This window comes from Gadus morhua, chromosome 14 (assembly GCF_902167405.1).
Source record: "Gadus morhua chromosome 14, gadMor3.0, whole genome shotgun sequence".
In the NCBI taxonomy this organism is placed as follows: Eukaryota; Metazoa; Chordata; class Actinopteri; order Gadiformes; family Gadidae; genus Gadus; species Gadus morhua.
In genome coordinates this window covers 24168677-24189732 of record NC_044061.1, presented here as the reverse complement: position 1 = coordinate 24189732, position 21056 = coordinate 24168677, and the positions used below count along the sequence as shown (strand labels likewise).

Below are 21056 nucleotides of genomic sequence, written 5' to 3'. Positions count from 1 at the left end.
TGAGGATCTTGGTGAAGCGGACGATGCGCAGCGCCCGGGCCGTCTTGTAGAAGTCCGAGTCGATGCGCGTCTCCACGATGAGGAAGATGTAGTCTACGGGGATGGAGGAGACGAAGTCCACCACGAACCAGCTCTTCAGATACTTGATCTTGATGTGCTGCGGGTCCAGGATGATCTCCGTGTTGTCCTCCTTCACGATGCCCGTGCGGAAGTTGAGCACCAGGTCCAGGAGGAAGAAGGTGTCCGACACCACGTTGAAGACGATCCAGGGGGGCGTGTGCTCGTCCTTGAAGAAGGTGATGCCCACGGGGATGATGATCAGGTTGCCCACCATCAGCAGCAGCATGGTCAGGTCCCAGTAGAACCTGCACAACACGGGCGCGAGGGGGCGGGGGGGGGAGAGAGAGATAGGGCTTTAGGTGCTGCAGGTCAGATCATGAGATACCGTGAAGAGAGAGCAGATAAGAGCAGAGGACAGCGAGATCAAGAGAGTTGGTGTTTGGGAGAAGGTAATATCGAGTCAATATTCGAACAGCATCGGTACAGAGTTTTAGACAGTTTTGATATTGAATTAGGGAGTCTAATATCTATATAATCATAGATTGTTGAATTATTAACTGTTGTGAATGCAAATCCCTTTTGGTGCTGCAGGTAAGATCATAAGATACCGTAAAGAGAGAGCACTGAGCAGATAAGAGAAGAGCGGAGCGAGGTTTTGAAAGTTTGTATTTTGGAGAAAGTAATATTGAGTCAATGTTTGAACAACGTATGTACAGAATTGTAGACAGTTTTGGTATTCAATTTATTGAATTAGGGAGACTAACAACGATATACTTAGAGATCGCTGCATTATTAATCCGACGAGAATTTCGATAAGCGATTAATTCAGCAGGTCAACCTATGAACCTCACTTCGTAGATCTGATCTTGCAAAGATCAAAGTATGATGAATGATAAATGATGTGCAAGGTAAAACATGGACTGCTTGGGAGGGAGGAATATACGGGGCATATGTGTGCACACAAGAACGCAAGCACACACACACACACACACACACACACATTCAGAATGTCAGCTTCTGAATGTGTTTACCCTCAATGCAACTTGCCTCTATGACACAAAGTTTATTTAAACAGGCCTTTGTCTTGCCCTGTGCTGTCTAGGGTTTGTATTTATGTGTTTTAAGGTCTGTTGCTGCTTATGTATTACTGCGTGTATCTTTTTGAATTTTACTTTGTTAATATTCGCTTTGTGACTTTTGCTCTTTTAAAGGTGCTTGAATAAATAAACATTAGTTACTATGCAGGGATATGCCCTACTTCTTAAGTCACTGTGCTGTTTGCTCTATTTCTTTGTGGTACCATAATTACACGTATCATAGCAGTCCCTACGCGTGGCTGGAGACAACGGCTTGTGTCTTTGTGTTACAGAGAACATCATCATTATGAATAGAGATGTTATCTTCAATTATGTATATTTTCTTTGTGAGGCGGTTTTTTTTGCTTCAACACAACAGATGTTGAATAAAAACTAATCCTGAAGCAAATCTCAGCAGATTGAAAAACAGACAATTGGCTGAACAAGATCACATACAAAAATAGTTACACAGGCAATTGGACAGATGTGCCGGTGGTTTTAGGATGAGTTGGCCTGATATTATTCCCTAGAGGTATTTCCCTGGCTTCATGTTTGCACTTCAACCACCCTCCATATATTTCAGTTGAATTCCCACCACAATACGGCGACAAAATTGAGTTAGTCATTTGTAAAGAAAGAAGACATCATGGAACGATGATGAATGTTAAGCGATTAGTTTTGCAACCTCTATGGGCTAACCTTTTCACCGCTATAATAGAGCATGCTACCAGCTAGCTGAACATTAGCACGCCTGCCATCCCTGATCAGTAGCCTCGCGTTACCTCTGTGACTCATCTGCTTACTGGGTGCGAGGGGTCTGGTGTGCATACACATGCTTGTAAATCAAAAGGCATTGTGGGATGTTTTTGGTGGCTATATTGAGAGGAGTAGTACTGTCAAATTCAAAAATCAATGTAAATACACGTAACCTAGGCTTAACAAAACCGTGTTTTTCAAATGTCTCACATGAGATGCGGTGTGGCAGATCTGACCAGAACAACGTCTCACCATAAATTGACAAAGTATTTTATGATTTATTACTAAACAATTACCGAAAAATCCTTAAACATAATAACTAACATTCCATTACCACCATGCTAACCGAGTGGCGGCTGTCATCGGGGGCTTACGCTGAGATGTTAGCCCTATCCCTAGCCCTTCCCTTCAGGACATTAACATTTAGGGCATTTAGCAGACGCTTTTATCCAAAGCGACTTACAACGGTTAATACACACAATGACACACCAACGGCGGAGTCAACATGCAAGGTGACAGCCAGCTCGTCGGGAGCAGTTAGGATTAGGTGCCTTGCTCAGGGACACCTCGACACTCAGCCAAGAGGAGCTAGGAATCGGACAAGCAACCTTCCGGTTACCAGACAACACACTCTACCTCCTGAGCTACGGTCGCCTCATTCAGGAACCTTCCTAATGTCAGACTGAAACTGATGGAGGGCTAGCTTAGAGCTAGCCACTGGTTGGAGGTGTTAGATTTCAGCTTATTTCTAAACTGTTCGGGACGGACTCTGCGATGTGTATTTTTCGTCGTGGTAGTAATTCTTCAAGTCGAAATCAAAGCAATTTGACAGGTTGGATCAGAGGGTTGATTAGATGGTTTATTCCAGGATGTAATACAGCGAGATACAGACTTAGGCTGAATAATCTATAGTGGACCCGTTGAGGAGCCGTTTGATGACTTGTTCCTTGGCTGTCGAACCCTCTTCTCGTCGAACCAAAGGGTTGGGGCGAGTATTATACAAAAAGGGGAATACATGAATAACACGTGAACAGACGCACTCTCAGCCTGATAAGGTATCTGGCCCTGGCTATGTCCCGGAGCCGGAGGACCAGGTCGGTTCAACCTTGTTGAGACATAACAATGGCAGAATGTTGGAGATAACACCTTGTATCAGTATGAGAGGCCCTTGCCTGTTCCTAGACTAGAAATGGTGAACAAAAGAGAGACACTAAAATACACCAATATTCTACATTCCTCCCTCTTGATCATACTAAAACGTAGTTTAAAGATCAACCAAAAAATGAGAATTCAGTGTATCTACTGGTTTACCATTTACCATTAACAATTAACTAAATCAATGAAAGAAAGCATAAAAGGCAATAGACAAGTAAATTCAAGTAAACCAGGTGTAGGCCACTATAATAAAGACCAATATTCTACAGAGGTAAAGCTCACCCACGATCGCAACAAGTTCAAGGCGCTGCAACTTAAGTTGGTAGGGCATGATTCAGAGAGATGTCAAGCACATTCTTATCAGGTTATTATGTGGTCCATACTTCACTGCAGCAGACTGTGAAAAGAAGATCACATCGATAAAGGTTCATAAAAACCAGACAGGCAATTTTGGCATTGAGTAGGTATTGAAATGGAGCCAGAACTTCGAATCAATAATAAAGCAAATCACATCTACTACCAAATATATAAGGCCCTCGTAGCCTAACCGTTGTCTGCATTACGCATCAAATCCCACACAATTTAACGGCACACCTAGTCTTGCCTCGGAGCATGCCAGTGTAAACCAGAGGTTGGGGGACCCACTGGTTTAGACATCTTTGATCCCACCGCCAGTAAGTGGCTTCCATACAGGCACTCTTCATATTTACTCTACAAAGACACAAGGCTTTGATTCAACATAGGTCAATGAGGGCTGCTCAACGGCTAATTGCTCAATTGCAATGTGCCCTTGTCCATCGCTCAGACCGGATGAACCTGTGATTGGGAGCTCGCTGGGTGCCTTCGCCACACCGTCCAGATTGGTTCTTTTGTGTTAAGGACGATGGATGCCAGGTGTTCTGTGCAGAGTGAGTGAGGGCTTCCACGTTACACACCTCAGCTGATGTGGGTGATTTACCTGTGCACGTTTTGTTGAGTCGTAAACATCTATCAACGTACAAAACCAATTTCCCCCCGGCTGGCCCACAGAAAAGAGAAAAACGGTGTCGTAAACATTCTCTCCAGCGTCAGCAGTAGAAATAATCAGAGCACCTCTTTCTGTCGGCATCTGCTTACTCATTCATATGAACGCAATAAATAAACCAACCAACCCAGTCAAATGAAAGGGTTTGAATGAAGAATGTGACGCCTAAAATTGGTAGCAGACAAATCAAGCTGATATCAAGCTAGTTTAAAATGTCTATTTTTAATGTTTGGCAATAGGCTGAGCGTCTAGAGTGCTAGCAAGCATGTTACTACTGACAAGTGCTAGGTGTATGTTTGAGGTGGATGCAAAATAGATAAACTGCTTTTTGCAGAGATCAATGAGATTGGAGCCAACACGATAATTGGTATGGAAGGGTTAGCTATCTCGGGATAAGCATTGCTCTGCGTTCCTGAACCTATATCGGTCTGGAGACGAGTCGCATTGCTAAAGTACAACACCGGAAGGTGTAATGTGATTATACAACACGTATTGCACACCCTTTCATGCAATCTCTCTCTCCTATCTCTCTCTCTCCTCTCTTCTCTCTCTCTCTCTCTCTCTCTATCTCTCCTCTCTGCGTCTCCTCTCTCTCTCTCTCTCTTCATCTCTCTCTCTCTCTCATTCTCTCTCACTCTCATCATCCCTCTCTCTCTCTCTCATCTTCTCCTCCCCCCCTCCTCTCTCTCTCTCTCATCATCTCTCATCTCTCCTCTCGCTCTCTCTCCTCTCTCTGCTATCTCTCTCTCTCCTCATCTCTCTCTCTGCGTCTCTCGATCTCTTCCCTCTCTCTCTCTCTCTCTCTCTCCCCCCCTCTCTCTCTCATCTCTCTCTCTCACACACACACACACACCTTAGCAGCACACCCTCAAACCCAGGTGACAGTAATTGGAATTCTTCAATAGTAAAAGGGTATCCACTATTTCAGTGCTTGACAAGCCAGGCTATATTTAGAGAGACCCTAGCTGTGACTGTGTTTTGCTCAATCGTTTAAAGATTTGAAAGCCCGGGAGGACAAGAGTAATCTTCAAAGGAAGTAACACAAACATAGGTAATGACATTGTTCTTCCCATTCCCTGAGTCTCAGGCGTCACATTCGGTTACTCCCAGGTAGCGGCCGAGGCCCGTCATGCTGTGTGTTCTTCAAGCCAATTGCTAAGAGCTAGAGGATGGGAGTGTGCTGCTGCATTGGGACGGTCGGAATTAGCTCATGTTCTGTATTCATCTGCCAAGCCATCATAACGTAATGTCAAAAATGTCAAAACTGTTAAGACAAAAATGTATCGTCACAAAATACAGGGGGAGAAAAAGAGTTGAGAGGAATATAAATCTAAAGATACGATTTGGTTACTTAGACAAATCATCAGCGTTGGTTATGTTCCTCCATTTGGGGGATATTTCCTGTTTCCTAAAGATCACTGATCGACGGCTCGCTCTACCCGCTAACTCCTTGCAGCACGTATTAGATGATCACCTTCTCCTTCGTCCCACCATGTGACATTAGATCATTGACCTGGTCTTCACTGCCCTGTCTTCAACCCTTATGCTACCTGCATGCTGTTCTCTGAGTACGCTTCAGACTCCGAAACCAGGATGATTATCTGGTCTGCAGAAGGTCGAGTGATGTCCTAATCTGCCTTAACTGACGTGGCTCGGTGTCGCATCGTGGGGGCGACAAACACCCAATGCTACAATGTAGTGGTACGTGGTCTTCATCCATGGCTAGATCCAGGGCACCAAGGTCTACGGAACCTCAACCAAGTGGTCTTGGTATAAGCTCTGATCAGATGGAATATTGTTCTGATCAGATTGAATAGATCAGAGGATTGTTTATAGGGTTCCATTCTAAAAGATGTAGTCTAGTAATGTAAAGATTTCCATAGTTCTGAGGATTTGCCCACGCTGAAGATCAGTGCGGTTGCTCCGATGGAGCATGTGTCCTTCAGACTGCAGTGACCAAGAAATAATCCAGACCCTTCGTCGAACACCACAACATTTTGGTTAGCATTAGTGTATTTAATGAGGTACACCATATGTGAACGATAAATGCAGCATGAAGACAATTAAAAAGACAAATTAAGAGAGATGTGAGAGTGGAAATGGGGAAGCGCTGATCCTGGCAGAGGAGCCAGATGTTGCAGGACCCCTGGGCCCCGTGGAGACACTGCGAGCCATAACAAGGAAACAGGGACTGGCAGCATCAGGAGCCGATGTGTCTCTTTTATGTAACCACTTTATGGGAGATATTGAGGGCAATGCGCCGCATATCGTCTGACATAACAGTAATTAGAAAGGGTATTCTCATCAGCGTCGAATTATGCTTTTTTGACCTGCAATATTTTGGCTAGACAAAAATTGTTGGGTTCGTACAAAACTCCCTGTACACGTGTGTGTACATGTGTGCGGTGTGAAAGCATTGGTGTATCTTTCTATTTGGATGCACGCACAACGATTTCTCCTTTTCTAGTCTTGCTGCTGCCTTCTGATGGAGGTCAGCCCACCTAAACATAGCAGGGATCCATTTACTGTGTTTTATTATGCATTGGGACCCTGACATTGAGAGCATTGCTCTATAAATACAGGTGGAGTACAGGAGGAGAGGTATGCACTGCAAGAGCAATGATTGTGTTATACGCATTAAAGTGGTTACCTCCTCCTTCTCCGCTGAAGAAGCCTTACCAACCTTGAAGCCTACGACTTCATAGCGAAGCGATGAACACGTGTCTGTGTGTGTGAGAGTGTGGGGAAACACATTGACGAATGACAGTATGTCAGGCGGTATGCATCGTGTGATAAATGAGCCCATGCATGAGGAACACTGCGATGTGTCAGGGCAGACACCCCCCCCGCCAGAGGGGGTCCTGGGAGGACCACCCCGCCTCCGTCTCTAGGATAGGGCGATGACAGCGTTGCCCACCCGCTGTACTGACGCTGGAAGCACTGACATTTCTCCGTCTTGCAGAGGCTCCCAGGGACGCCAGATGCTTGTTCTCACCTCGGAGTGCATCTGGCTACATGGTAAGCCTTTCTTCCAACGCCCTGCTGTCTCCGGGGCCTCGCCAACTCAGGGGCCCCCCGTTACCTCAGGGGCCCTTGTTAGAGCCAGACCTGTCTGTGTGTGTCTCTCAGGGGCCACCATTAACCAGCCGGTCTGGTGAGGGGGTCACAGTGTTGTTTACACACTGCAAACTAGTTTATTAAAGTGTGTATTATTCAAGTGTGTGTGTGTGTGTGTGTGTGTTGTGTGTGTGTGTGTGTGTGTGTGTGTGTGTTGTGTGTGTGTGTGTGTGTGTGTGTGTGTGTGTTCTTGCGGTGTGTGTAGGTCAGTATGTGTCCATATGTGTGTGTGTGTGTGTGTGTGTGTGTGTGTGTGTGTGTGTGTGTGTGTGTGTGTGTGTGTGTGTGTGTGTCGGTCTGTGTGTGTGTTTGTGTGTGTCTGTGTGAATGTGCGTGTGCGTGCGTGTGTGTGTGTCTGTGTGTGTGTGTGTGTGTTTGTGTGTGTGTGTGGTGTGTGTGTGTGTGGCTTGCCATGCAGGTAGGCCACCCTCTCTTCAGCGGCACAAGTGGTAGACATCACCAGTAAACATGACCTTCTCCTGCACAGTGCGGACTGAATGGGTGACATACTCTTAGCCCTTGTATATTTATGAATATTTATGAAATGATTCCCCCAGTTCACACCAACAGTGTTTCAGAAAAATCTCTGAACAAAAGAGAACGCAAAGACGATATAAAACACTAGCCATGCCAGGCCAGTAGGAGGCGATACAACTGTGTGTCAAACACAACAGAAGACGGAGCATCGCAACAACGCAGCATGCCGGTGTAATGATGAAGTACTAGTTAGTAGTCATGAGTTGACTGGTGAACATGTGATTAAACGTTAAACATACCACTAGCCACAAGTAAACACACTGGTAGTCTGCCCATTGTTTGTAGGTTTTGATGCATGCTCAATGTTGGAAAGAACAATTGCGATGTTATATAAAGGTCATGCAAATGCCGAAAAACTGCTGCGAACCAGCCGTTCATAGCCGTTTGTAAGAATACATAAGAAGTCGATATTTGAAAAAAAAAAGTTTCGAAAGGCTTTGTTTTCAGTGAACTGAAACTGCATTCTGGTGTGGGGCAGAGGGCAAAACGCAGAAAGAAAAACCTTGCGATTTTAGAAAAACCATAAACGTGTGAACGAGGTGTGGGTTACACCTCACAGACGTAGGGATGCTCTTGTTGGATCCGAGTAAATGATTGAGTTTTATCTGTTTACGAATATGAAATATTGTGTTTCCCCTGAATAATTCATTGTCTTGTTTTGTCTGTGTATGTTTTCCTGTTGTGATGTCTCTGAATGTTTGCCCTTGTGCATATTGATTTACCATGAATAGGCTACCATGAATTTTGGGCAGTTCAAGAATTTCGGAATTTCTTGTCAGTAAAGACATCTCGGATAAGTGCATGCAGCATCACGTTGCCTATATCTACAGTATGGTGTGTGTGTGTGTTGTGTGTGTGTGTGTGTGTGTGTGTGTGTGTGTGTGTGTGGTGTGTGTGTGTGTGTGTGTGTGGTGTGTGTGTGTGTGTGTGTGTGAGAGAGAATGAGAGGGAGAGAGAGAGAGAGAGATAAACAGACATGCAAGCACACACACAAGGTGTGCATGTGTGTTTGTCTGTTTCTCTTTCTCTGTGTTTGTTTGTGCATGTGAGAGAGACAGAGACAGAAAGAGTGTGCATGTGTGTGTGTGTGTGTGTGGGTATGGATCGACCACCATGGAATGTTTCGTTCAGATGGGGGAATCCATTCAGCCCTGGGCGCATGTGACAAGGCACCAAATGAGTACAAATGAATGTGTTCAGAAAGAAGAATATACCACAACAAAACAGAAAGGTGACGAAGCAGCAAACTTCCAAGTCAAATGTTAACAGAAGAAAAGAGGGGTTGAAGACGCCATATGTATTCGCAAACGTGACAGAACTGCTGATGTCTCGGAGTTCAAATAACAAAGGAATCGGTTCAAAGGGTGACTCCAATTTCAGTTGTCAGCGACTCCAGGGGAAGTGTCAAAACTGCGATTCCTGAGCACTCGCCGGCGGCTACACCCCTGCACGTGGCTGGCACGCCGTCTGCGCGCTAGCAGGTAGCTATATTTAGGCCTCGGTGCCGTGTTTTATGAGACCTAGGCTAAGAGGATCCCATCAGTAAGACAAATCTACCCAGCCTTATACTATGGGAAAACTGAGAGCTTCGTTAAATACCTACACAGGTCGGGGAGGGGGGGGGGGGGGTGCGGGGGGAAAGGAAATCCACTGGAAAAGAATAAGCCTAACCTAAAGCCGCAGCAAGAACTCTATCAGTCGTGGGCTAGGGCAGAATCACAAGGTGAGTGCACCTGCCATAAGCTCTGTGCAGGGATGAGGAGCCACTTCACAAGCCAACGGGGACAAAGACAATGTCACACCTGACACATATCACAACCCGAGATAGAGATGTAACCCCCCTGACGGAGAGTTGACCCCATAAAAGAATTCCGCCTTAACACGATGGACTGATCGAGTCACGGCAGTAATCCGCTACAGCATGATGTTCTGCATGGCTGCTGCCTTTATGATTGGTATCTTATGCATCACCACTCCAGTTTACGCTTCGATTTGAACGCCTCTAATGCATCACTTAACATAGCCACGAGGGTTATGTGTTGTGATAACTCTAATCAGTACAGAAACACCCCTAGATGAAACCGTTCCTACTGCTCTCGCTGTGTGATGTTTGAGCTGTATTTAAATTACAGAACACATTATTCTTTTTTTAGAAGGATCATGCATTCAATCGCAAATTATCTTCCTTGAGCACTTTTATCGGGCGAAAATTCAGCAATTATCTGGCAGATTACTGATTAACAATTAACAGTTTTGCATTTCAGTGCTCCAACTGTGTGGATAATGACACAGATCTCCCTGTGGAGATGTTCCAGGAAGTCTCCAGGGGAAAGTGTATTTTGTTGAAAGGATCCTATTTCGGACCCGATTGTCAGTGGTCTACCTGTAGGAATCCTCAAGCAAGATGCCTTCACTCCTCCCTTCTCCGTTCTACCATCCCAAACCATTGTTAATGGTTTTAGATTAAGCTTTTGCTAATTCACCGAACCTGACAACCGTATGCAGAACAGAGCTCCCTCAACCTACCTTAGCATTACTCACCCTTAAGAGTTCACTAATATCACAGAGAGAAGATGGGTAGTCAGGCTGTTGTTCATTCATTACTGGATATGATGTGGGGGGCCTTCACATCACCACAATGTGTGTTTGTGTTGCTTAATTGTATCAACCATAGTAATAAAATATTGAATTCCTCCTGTTTGAGGAGCAAAATTAACAGATTATAACACAAACCTGATTATCGTAGTCCTTCTATTATAGACTTCCACTGAAGCGTTTTTTGGCCGTGGTTCTTCCCTCTCTTGCCCTATAAAATCAGCCATCTTGTGCCTGTGATGTTCCGAGGGGTCTCAGCGCTGGGATCCCACCAGACTACCCGGGACACAGATCTAAGCAGTCAGCAAAACAAGTCCAACGTCCATCACATAACCCGAGAAGTAAGTTAATACAAAAGATGGCATGGCTGGGTGGACTGACGGCTGGCAGCAACAGGACCTCACACCCAGCACCCTGACAGACAGCGTGGCAGCTGGTCTGCGTCAGCATCTATTGGAAAATATCTCGAGTCCTGGAAGTTTTGTGGAGCGTGACTCTGCCACTAATTGCATTCCAGTTGGTTGGTTTGTTGGTTTTTGTATCCTAATGCCTTGTTATCTCCCAGGGGGGGGTCCTCTGCCTCATGTCAAGACGCCCTCTATCAGCCAGCTACCGCGCCTGGCAGGGAAGACACTGGCCGCTGACCCCACTCTCCGCCCCGCGTGTTCCAGCCCCCATCAGCACCCGTCGGACAACAGCAGGGGGAGAGAGAGCTAAACAGACAGAGCGTGAGCAAAGGAGAGAGAGAGAGGAGGGGAGGGAGGGAGGAAAGGAGGAAGGGTTTGCCAATAAAGAATGATGTTAATGCATTGTCTGTGATAGCAGAGTGAGGGGGGGCAACGTGGTCAACATTGTCACCATCCGTCTCCACCACCCGCCCCCCCAGCCATTACGTCCGTCAACCAGGTGATGCAATCAGCAAATGGACGGGGCAGCATGAAAGCCTTTCCCATCCGCTTTCAAAATGTTGATCTGGAGGTCAGAGGTCACGAAGGACACACAGCAACAACTACAACACAAACGAACAACAACAACAACACAACAACAACAACAAAAAGGAAAAGGAAAACGGGTTGAGAGGAAAAATAACATGGATGGATGTGAAATGAGGCAGGGTGTGACACTTATTATTGTGAAGAAGAACAAGAAAGACAAAGGCCTTGCAAGTGTGGCAGGGAAAGCACTGCAGACCTTTTGAGCCACACCTCTGGGTCAAGAGCCAGGAGACCTTATTTCCGTCGATGTTTCCCCCTCCATACTGTATCACTGACTAGGCTTACTCAAATAAGTATTCTGATTCTCTTGTCAAAAGAGGACACGGATGTGAATAAAAAAAAAGGGGGCAGGGAAATAAAGCCCAAAATTAATACAGCTTAAAGCTAGCATTGATGGAAAACCCGCGCTAAGAAGACATTTTAAGCATGAAATGAAATCACATCGTGGAGGACATGCAGAGTTGATCTGGTTTTTGCTGGTCTGCGTGAGTTAGCAAAGTGAAAGCTTATCATGCAGCAAAGCCCAAATGGGGCAGGATTAATCTTGTTTATTTGTTCGTGTTATCATTTCTCGATTGTGTGCTCCAACCTGTATCGGGCGTTTGATTTAACACATCAGTTTTTGGTAAAACTGATGTGGCAAGTGCTATTGGTTTTGGAAATAATCAAATAAAACTTGAACAGAGAGAGGTAATTGTGGCCCGCAGTGCCCAGTACCAGAGGGAGGGGAGAGACAAGCCATTGTCTCGGCAAGACGGAGGACAGTGAGAAGGGAGTCCCCCTTAACGTCGAGGTAATGGAAGCAGCCTCCATCTCAACACGGCGTTTCTCACAATTGAGCCATTGTCGAAGTCGAAGCCTTCGAGACGCCCAGCGTGCGGTTATCCAGGCTAAACATATTGATCCGGGAAAGCACTCCACGTTAATCAAGGCAGCCCACATACCCTGGCTGCTTTCATTGCACACACTGGTGGACTGCCCTCGCTCTCTGCGTAGGAGCCCTACTGCTTCCTGTGTGTTTCACCAATCAATCACCACGGCCGAATATGGACAGTTTTCTTCTTCTTTTTTTTTTAAAGCAACCCTATGTGCCCTCACTCAAATAATTAAAGATGTGTATGTTTGTTGTGTATGTATGTATGTTTATTAATTCATAAGGATGAATTAATAGTCAAATGTCAATTACGACACAGCGTGGGGAGTGACCTTTATAGGTCTGGCCATGTGGTCGGGAAATTACAGCATCGCTGCACTCTGAATGGGGGGAGAGCAGATTACGAGTTTTGATCCAGCGAGAAAAAATTGAATGTTGCTGCGATGTGCGCTACTAATGCACGATAATGGTTATCACGAAAAAACAGATATGGTCAGGGTCTGCCCCCCATGGTTGAAAAGGTCAAAGGTAGCATTCACAGGGAATCCTTGGGTAAGGAAGACACTTATCCTCAAAGGCCCTGACGATGGAAGATCCTTTTTTCATCCAAGGCCAACCCTGTGGACTTGGAAATGACATCTCACTGTCCCTGTGCTATGTGTGCAAAATGTATCATTTATCAAAATGCAACTTACTACTTATGAACTGATTCAATATTAATATTATGCGTCTGATTAAAACAAAATATTCCGAGATGTAATCAGCAATAATTGCAACCACACTGTGTCGAGATATAAAAGATAGCAGGCCTTATATATAGTATGGCGCTTTATGCATCTATTCATTTCTTTAGACCGTTTGTTACGCTCCAAAGTAAAACACCATTGTTAAGGTGAGTAGAGAAAAGGGCACTTGAGGAAACAGGATCACATACTCAGTGAACACAGTGACAGGTACGGAGCAACCACCAGGCGAGTGCTGTTCCAGCCCCCTCAAGGTGGTTAGAAGGTGACTGCTTCATCCAGAGTATAGCAGAGTATCAGCCGTTTACGATACAAAACACCTCATGCAAAGAAAGAGTCGGAGAGTCATGCAAAACGGAAAAAAGGTTTTGATGAATTTCTTTGCAGTATGAGAACCATAATACCACTGCATTGTGTAAAGTGCTGCTAATGTGCAAACTGCTTTAAGGGACATAGCAGGATGATTGATTTAGAATCGCAAAAGGCAGTATTATATAAAAGGGCTTGTTTTTTCAGTCTTTGTTTAGGGAGGATAGTGGTGCAATATGTCAGAATTACAAAAGTGTATAATCAGGGTGAGGAGCATGGGGTGTACTATTGGTAGATTATACCTGTAATGACAGTAGCTGCCGCCTCCAGCATCACTGATTATAACCCAAACACTAGACTGAGCTACCAGAGCAAAGCACAACATTTCTCTTTTAATGAGCTTTTTGCTATTTCTTCAAAGGATAATGTACAAACTGTGAAATGTTGTCATGAATATATAAACGGCATTCATAAAATACGAAAACAAGCTCTTTATTTATAGCCGTTTGCAACGAATTGTTCTGTCTCTATAAATCTTAATTTGTCCTCCCACCTGTAATTTCTCCTTGGCTGAAGGGTACAGCACAAAAACTGATAATAAATTGTATCCTAATGTACACGCCCTCTTCTCGATGTGTATTCAAAGTGCATGTGTTTCCATTTTTCTAGAAAAGGGTGTGGCATGCCAGCAAACAGCTGGTCTGCTGGTAGAGGCTGGGTCTGTTATAGCCAGAGCCTGGGTCTGCTGTTACAGTCAGAGCCTGGGTCTGCTCTTACAGTCAGAGCCTGGGTCTGCGGTTACAGTCAGAGCCTGGGTCTGCTGTTACAGTCAGAGCCTGGGTCTGCTGTTACAGTCCGAGCTATAGCCAGAGGCTGGGTCTGCTAGTAGAGGCTTGGTCTTGCTGGTATAGCCAGAGGCTGGGTGTGTCTAGCAGAAAGCCGAGAATCCTGTACCAGTCACCCTGGTGTCACGTACCATGACACACAAGCCCTGAGGAAAGACAGAGAGAGAGAGAGAGAGAGATGAGAGAGGAGAGAGAGAGAGAGAGAGAGAGAGAGAGAGAGAGAGAGAGAGAGGAGAGAGAGAGAGAGAGAGAGAGAGAGAGGAGAGAAAGAGAGAGAAGAAGCGATGAGAGGTGTAAGCAAGAAAGAGAGAAAGAGGAAAGAGAGAAAACAAGTGGAAGGGAAAGAGGGGAAACAGAGGGAGATGGAAGAAGGAAGAGGGAGAGCGATAGAGAGAGAAAGAGATACGGGGGAGGGAAAGAGAGAGGGAGAGTGAGAGAGATAGAGAAAGGACAGAGAGAAAGAGAGAGGAGAGCGAGAGAGAGAGAGGATTTTCACCATCCCCCTTCCTGATATAATAAATTAAATAAACTGATACAATAATCAAACATGTCTATTCATGGCAAAGTGAATAAATGTAACACAGAAAAGTGTTAGAAAGGACAAACTTGAGGATGGATGTGGGGGCTGTGTATCCATCTGGAGGGATCAGAAACTGATGTTATAGCAAACGCACAGCAGAGCCATCCACTGGAAGCCACAGTGGTGTGCGTGGTGCTTTACCCAATCTGAAAAGGAGTATGATCCTCTCAGATCAACCCATAACTAAATCAAGTGGAATCAATGAAATCTCACTGTGGGTTTTGTCGCCTCAAATATTAGATTAAATATTGGGGTGAAATGACATTGGAAACGCAACACAGAGAAACGATAAACACAAGTGTGCAACCCTGTAGGGAGTGATCAGATGGTTACACAGGCCCGCACAGGTGCTGAGGTCAAACTGTACATCAAATCACTCTACCGCAATGACAGGCATCCCCCCCTCCAACTAGGCACCTTTGGCTACCTCCATTAAATAGATTGTGCTGTAATAATCTCCCGGCTCCTGATATTCATGGTCGGAAACGGGCAGCCTATTTTGATTACCTCACTTTCGGAGCCATCTTTAATCTCTGTGTTCTACCGTTTAGAGAGACACGGCAGCAGGCTTATTCCATTAACGTTCAAAATCAATCATGTTATCGATCGTTATATCAATCAATACCGTTTGGGGTGTATCAGCGGGGAATTATATGCACTGATTTACTTACGGAAGCTGTTATGTAGGCAATGGATAGTTGCAACAGCCTGGCGTGGGCCGCGTGGCATCTTTCCTTTTTCTACTTTGTTGGTGATCTTCATTTATGAGATTGAATTGAATTGTAGCGGGTCAATAAATGTCAATAAACGCAGAAGACAAGCACTGTGAGAACTCACAAGATGTTGCCCCTTTTTAGCTGGGATTTAGCATTTCACCGTTTCTGTGTGAGTCTGACCAGAAGATTATGCTACCTTCCTCCCTTCCAGGTGGGATCTGCCTGAAGAGTTTTCAATATCATCTTACAATGAATTCCCCATGACAAGGAGGTCCCACGAGATCAGACACAAACAACAGCAAAACACGCTCTCCAATCAACTGTCATCCACCTGAAGTGAATCACACGCTTCTCTAAACATGCCACAATACACGTGCACACAACATAAAACTACAGCAACAAACACTTGCAATTTATGTGCATTATGTGGATTGTCGATTTACACTGGCCTCTAGCAATTGCTTATTTCACTGAAACAAAATGGAAACCGAATCGAGGATACCTATTCCTGTGATGCTTGACTAAATTTGATTATTAACCTTACTTTCATGGGAAGGCTATCCAAAATGGTTGGAGGATGAAAATTGTGAAAGGAGACTTAGAGGTGAATTTCATAAACACTTGCCTTATTAGAACCACAACTTAATGGTCCAGTCACTACACAGGGAGACCATGTCACAGATGATGCCCATGGCCAATCTTTACAGCAGTATATAGAATAAATCTGAGCATGAATAAGCATGAATAGATATAGGGCAAACATCCCTCTTGCATTTGATTTTGTTTCGTATGCATAGAGTCAATCTACTCATCCCCATGATTTGTAGGATTATCAGTATTTCCACTTGCAAATCATTTAAAATAATAATTACACAATGTATTATTTCAGTGAAATGGCTTCTTTTTCAATACTCAAAACAAAATACTGAAAATTAAGCAGTAAGTCTCTTCTATGGCCGCGGCTGGTTAGCTAACTGACCACTCGGCCCATCTGGAAGATGTATGTTTGGAAAGGAAAGAGGCTGTTCGGCTTTGGATCTGGAAATGAGGTTGTCAATTGGATTATGGTGCCCCTTTTTAATCCTTCTTTCCCTCTGGAAGATATTGCTCCTCCTCTGGTTGCTGGCATTATACAAAACTCGCGTGTGTGTGTGTGTGTGTGAGTGTGTGTGTGTGTGTGTGTGTGTGTGTGTGTGTGTGTGTGTGTGTGTGTGTGTGTGCGTGTGCGTGTGTGTGTGTAATACAAGCTAATTATTGGAAAAAATATTTGTAATACAACATAAAAAGGGGCAAACACTCCAGCTTAACTTGTATGAAACATTAAAATGCATCGACAGTTTTGGTGATGTACGTGTATACAACTAGCATTTCTGCCAGTAGAATTAATGATGAGAGAAACAAATTGTTCTTAATAGGAAGCAGTATTAATTTATGTTCACCTCCCTGATTGGCTCCTTTGTCACTTATGGTGTGTTCGTGAATCCTCGGACACATGCCTTCTGAGTCACTTCCGGTTGTCGCAGCATTTATAGCGTTCCTGTTCGTCTTTGTGATTGTGTCATAAAATTGGCTAATCGTTGTTTATTGTTAGCTACATTAGCCTCTTTAGCAAACCAGCCCGAAAACAAAAGACACAACTTTATATTGTATTGCACGCAAGGCAAGACCATGCAATTTATAAATTGGCGACCTGAATTAAGTAGCAATGTGATCAAGTGTGTAAGAGCATTTAAAATGATCACGTGGTAAACGTTGGTCATTTTAAATCTCTTCACAGGCGCAGCGATTTTGTTGATAGCGTTATTACTGCTTTCGGTCTATTCTCAGATTTCCGAAAGATTAAGAAAAAAAGGGGGCGTGACTTCGAGAAATGCCGCAAGAAAGCTGGGAGATCTTCGACTTTCGACTCGGAAGTCTGGCGTACGCGGATTGAGGAGCACCCCCCCCACACACACACACACATAATCTCTCTGCTCTCAAGAGGTCACAGGTCACAAACACTACATTTTCGCCAGTGAAATTGACTTGACTCCCTGTGTCCATGGCTGCTGTGTAAACATGGTGAACACACATCGCCATAGTTCAGGGATAGCAGGCCTAACCGCCCCCTTTTCGCCTCTCCTTGGACAGAACAAAGGATCGACGGCGCTAAAAGATACCAAATATAGAAAGCCAACGTCCAGGCAGACAACAGAAGTGACTTTGATGTAGATTGCCCAACGCAGTGATCTACAGTGCGAGACAAGTGACATTGAACTGTGAGTTGCCAGCAGGGAAATGCTGAAAGAGGAGTTGAAGATGACATGCTGGATAAACTATGCTTCAACCCTGCCTCACTACAAAGAAGCACAGTCCATGTTGATCTTGTCTGTTGTGCTAGGAGAAGGCACTTTGTTGATGGCGTTGTTTCATGGTCAGGGCCCTGGTGTATTAAGGCTGGTTTTAAGTAGATTCTGCAACAAGGGATTGTCTGATTTGATCCATTTCGTAAAATGTTTTAAACACACATCTCATACACACACAAAAATGTGAGATTCCTTTTACAAGAAAACAAACTATTCTTCTTTAAACAAATACATGCAAACACACAAACACACACACACACACACACACACACACACACACACACACACACACACACACACACACACACACACACACACACACACACACACACACACACACACACTCACACCATTCATAGCCCATCTGAGGCCATGTATAAGGACAATGACACAGTCAAGGGCACTTCTTAATTAATGAACAGAATGTGAAATCCTGTGGTAATAGATTTCCACCACTCACTTCTACAGAACCAGTTTGCTGTTTAACTTGCTTGAGGTAAAGATACATGAGGTAATGGAACAAAAGTTGTCTCAAGACAGGATGTCAAGACAACAGTTGTTTTATTTTATTTAATAGGGAGATGTTAGTGAAATTATTGGTCAATATAGGGTTGGCCCACCTGTCAGTGGTAGTCCTGGATTTCTACCATGGCTTAAATGTATAGCAAACAGCTCCACCTCAGCCTGATGTTATGGTCATTAGTCCATAAGGGCCTATGCTCTCCTAGGCTTGTTCGTTTTTTAGTATCATTAAGTGTATGCATTGTGAGGTCAAGTACAAGGATCCATTTTGATGCTTATTTTTCATTGTTATTTTGTCTCTGTGAAAATTAAATAAATCATGTGCACAAACGCAATTAGTAGGCTATTCAATTAGAATTAATGAACTAGTTAAAATACTGATTCATTATATTTTGGAAAAGCCTATAATTGAACATGTTGATGAAAGGAAAAACATAACTGTGGATAGCTTGGCATGTTTGATTGTGAAAACTGTCAAGCTACAACAAGGCCTGCGTGAAGCCAATAATCACCACCACCCCAAATATGAATCAATTTAAATCCGTCACTGTGGTGCATGGCACCCGGTCCTCTTACCTGAAATCACTGTATGGGTGAATTATCCAAAATCCAGCGGATTTAACCCGCTCTTGTTCCCTTTCTACAGCCTTTTCACTCCCAAACATCCGAAGGGAGAACTTATTGACCCCTGGTTGAAGCATTGCTCCAAATTGTCTGTGCATGAAACCCTGCTTGATATAACGTCTCATCGTCCGGCGAAATCTGATCACTGCCATCTAACTTTATGAACCCTGATTGTTGATCCGGGGAACCATCTTGGCTCCCACTGGCTCCTTGCGCAACTTGCTCCGGCCCGCCACCGACCGCTCCGGGGGGGCTCTCCTCGCTCGGGGTGACGTCCCCCGCCTCGGTGATGAGTCGCCTCTCCTCCGCGGACTCCGAGTCGTGCACATGCCGACTTGTGATGGAGGAGAGGCTCCCACGAAACCGACGGCAATCTCCGTTCGAGCTCGTCTTCGATTGTCTCCCAATGTCCGTCTCCATGATGACCGATTCCCCCACTTTTGGTTTCCCCGATGCCTCTGCAGCTTCCCCCAGAGGTCGGCGACGGGGACGGCAGAGGCTTCATCCTGATGCTCTTCCTTCGGGTGTCCTTGTCTCCATCTTCTCCTTCCCCCATGATGGACGCTTTGTGTCCAATGTGCTGTGGCAAACTGTAGAGCCTTTTACGCATGGAGGACTGCAACCTCTCCATTATGACATTGCGATACAATCAAATTGAAAGAAATCAATCCAGGCTGTTTGGCTGTATCGATTATCACCGGTCTCCCTGTGTGTTGGCCAGAGCGATCAGCTCAGAGCTCGTTGGAAGCTTTCAGGAAAATAGGAAACATGGCCAAAGACGACCGTGCCTTCACTGACCTCAAGCGATGCTCGTCCTCATCGGATGCTGTCCGACAGTTTGCCTCTGTGGTCAGACATCTCCGGGCGGTCCAGTGGGTCATCCGTGTGTCGAGGTAGCCTACATATTGGTGGCGCTCCGACATTGTGCGCAAAAGTGGGGGAAAAAAACTGTTGTAAAGTCACCTTAGCCTGACATGTGAGGGACACGCCGAACGACTGGGGGGAAAGGGGTGTGGGGGAGTGGGGGGGGGGGGGGGGGGTGGAGACAAGAAGGTCAGGCGCGGTGGATGATGCCTCTCCGTCTCGTCCGTGTCTCGCCAGGTGACAGAGATACAGAAGACATTCCTGTAACATTCAGTAGCATCCGAGGACCGCTGGCACCAGTCATCCGGAGCGCGTTTTGGTGATGTTGAATATCCATCCTGCTGCTCTGTGGGGTTTGCCATAGGAGCGAGGACGGCGCATAAGCTCAGCCCACCTTGGTTAAAGGGGCATGCTCTTCCCATTCTTAAATCCTCCTCCTGTCTTTTTAAGTTGGGGCTACAGGTTGGCCAGCCTTTCGTGAGTGTAAGCCGAGCCCCGGGGGTTCTGACATGGTCTGGGGAACACAGGTGGAGGCTGAGGAGGTTGGATTGGTTTGCAAAGGGAGAAGCAGTGCGTAAAGTGCGCACCTATACTAATTGTGATGTTCCCTTACAGGATCTGATCCGGTGTTTCGTTTCATTAATTCAAGAGAGCGGTGATCTGAGTTATTCGGTGATATACTATGCAGCCACAAACAGAGTAGGCCTAATGTGCAGTCTATAAAGAACTGTTAAAACGTAGGCTGTCGTTGACCCGAGTGAACGGAGGGAACGCATCGCATCGTCATCAGGCTGTGTTCTGCACGCACAGAGGATATCAATGCTTGAGAGCATAAATGGTCATTTAGATCAGCCTTAATGATATAGCCATATAATATCGCTATCGATATAATTGTGCCATTGTGAGAGGACGGTGCATAGGGACGAACGAATGTATTTTCTTTTATTTGGGTAATGAAACGAATAGGGGACCATGTTTTAATATGCTGGTTTCATTCACCACGAGAATAAGAATCACACCAAATGACACCTGGCTGTCGCCGGTGACATCCAAAGTCTATCTCTGGAAGCCGCAACTGGTGCCAGTAATACCCCCCCCCCCCCCCCCCCCCCCCCCCCCTCTCTCTCTCTCTCTCTCTCTCTACTCTCTCCTCTCTCTCGCTCTCTCTCTCCTCTCTCTCTCTCTCTCTCACACAGCACACACATAAACACACACACACAACACATACACACACACACACACACACACACACCACACACACACACACACACACACACACACACACACACACACACACACACACACACACACACACACAC

General features: G+C 45.3%; 1 protein-coding gene across 1 annotated transcript in view; it reads right to left on the bottom strand.

The window, feature by feature from the left end:
- Positions 1-19855, bottom strand: part of hcn4 (hyperpolarization activated cyclic nucleotide-gated potassium channel 4) — a 76726-nt gene extending 56871 nt beyond the window's left edge. The window contains 4 exon segments of the mRNA XM_030376524.1: positions 1-365; positions 18826-18977; positions 18979-19308; positions 19310-19855. The exon segment at positions 1-365 is cut by the window's left edge and continues 59 nt beyond it. Coding sequence (XP_030232384.1) covers positions 1-365; positions 18826-18977; positions 18979-19308; positions 19310-19504 — 1042 coding nt within the window. The 5' untranslated portion in view covers positions 19505-19855.
- Positions 19856-21056: the final 1201 nt, after the last annotated feature.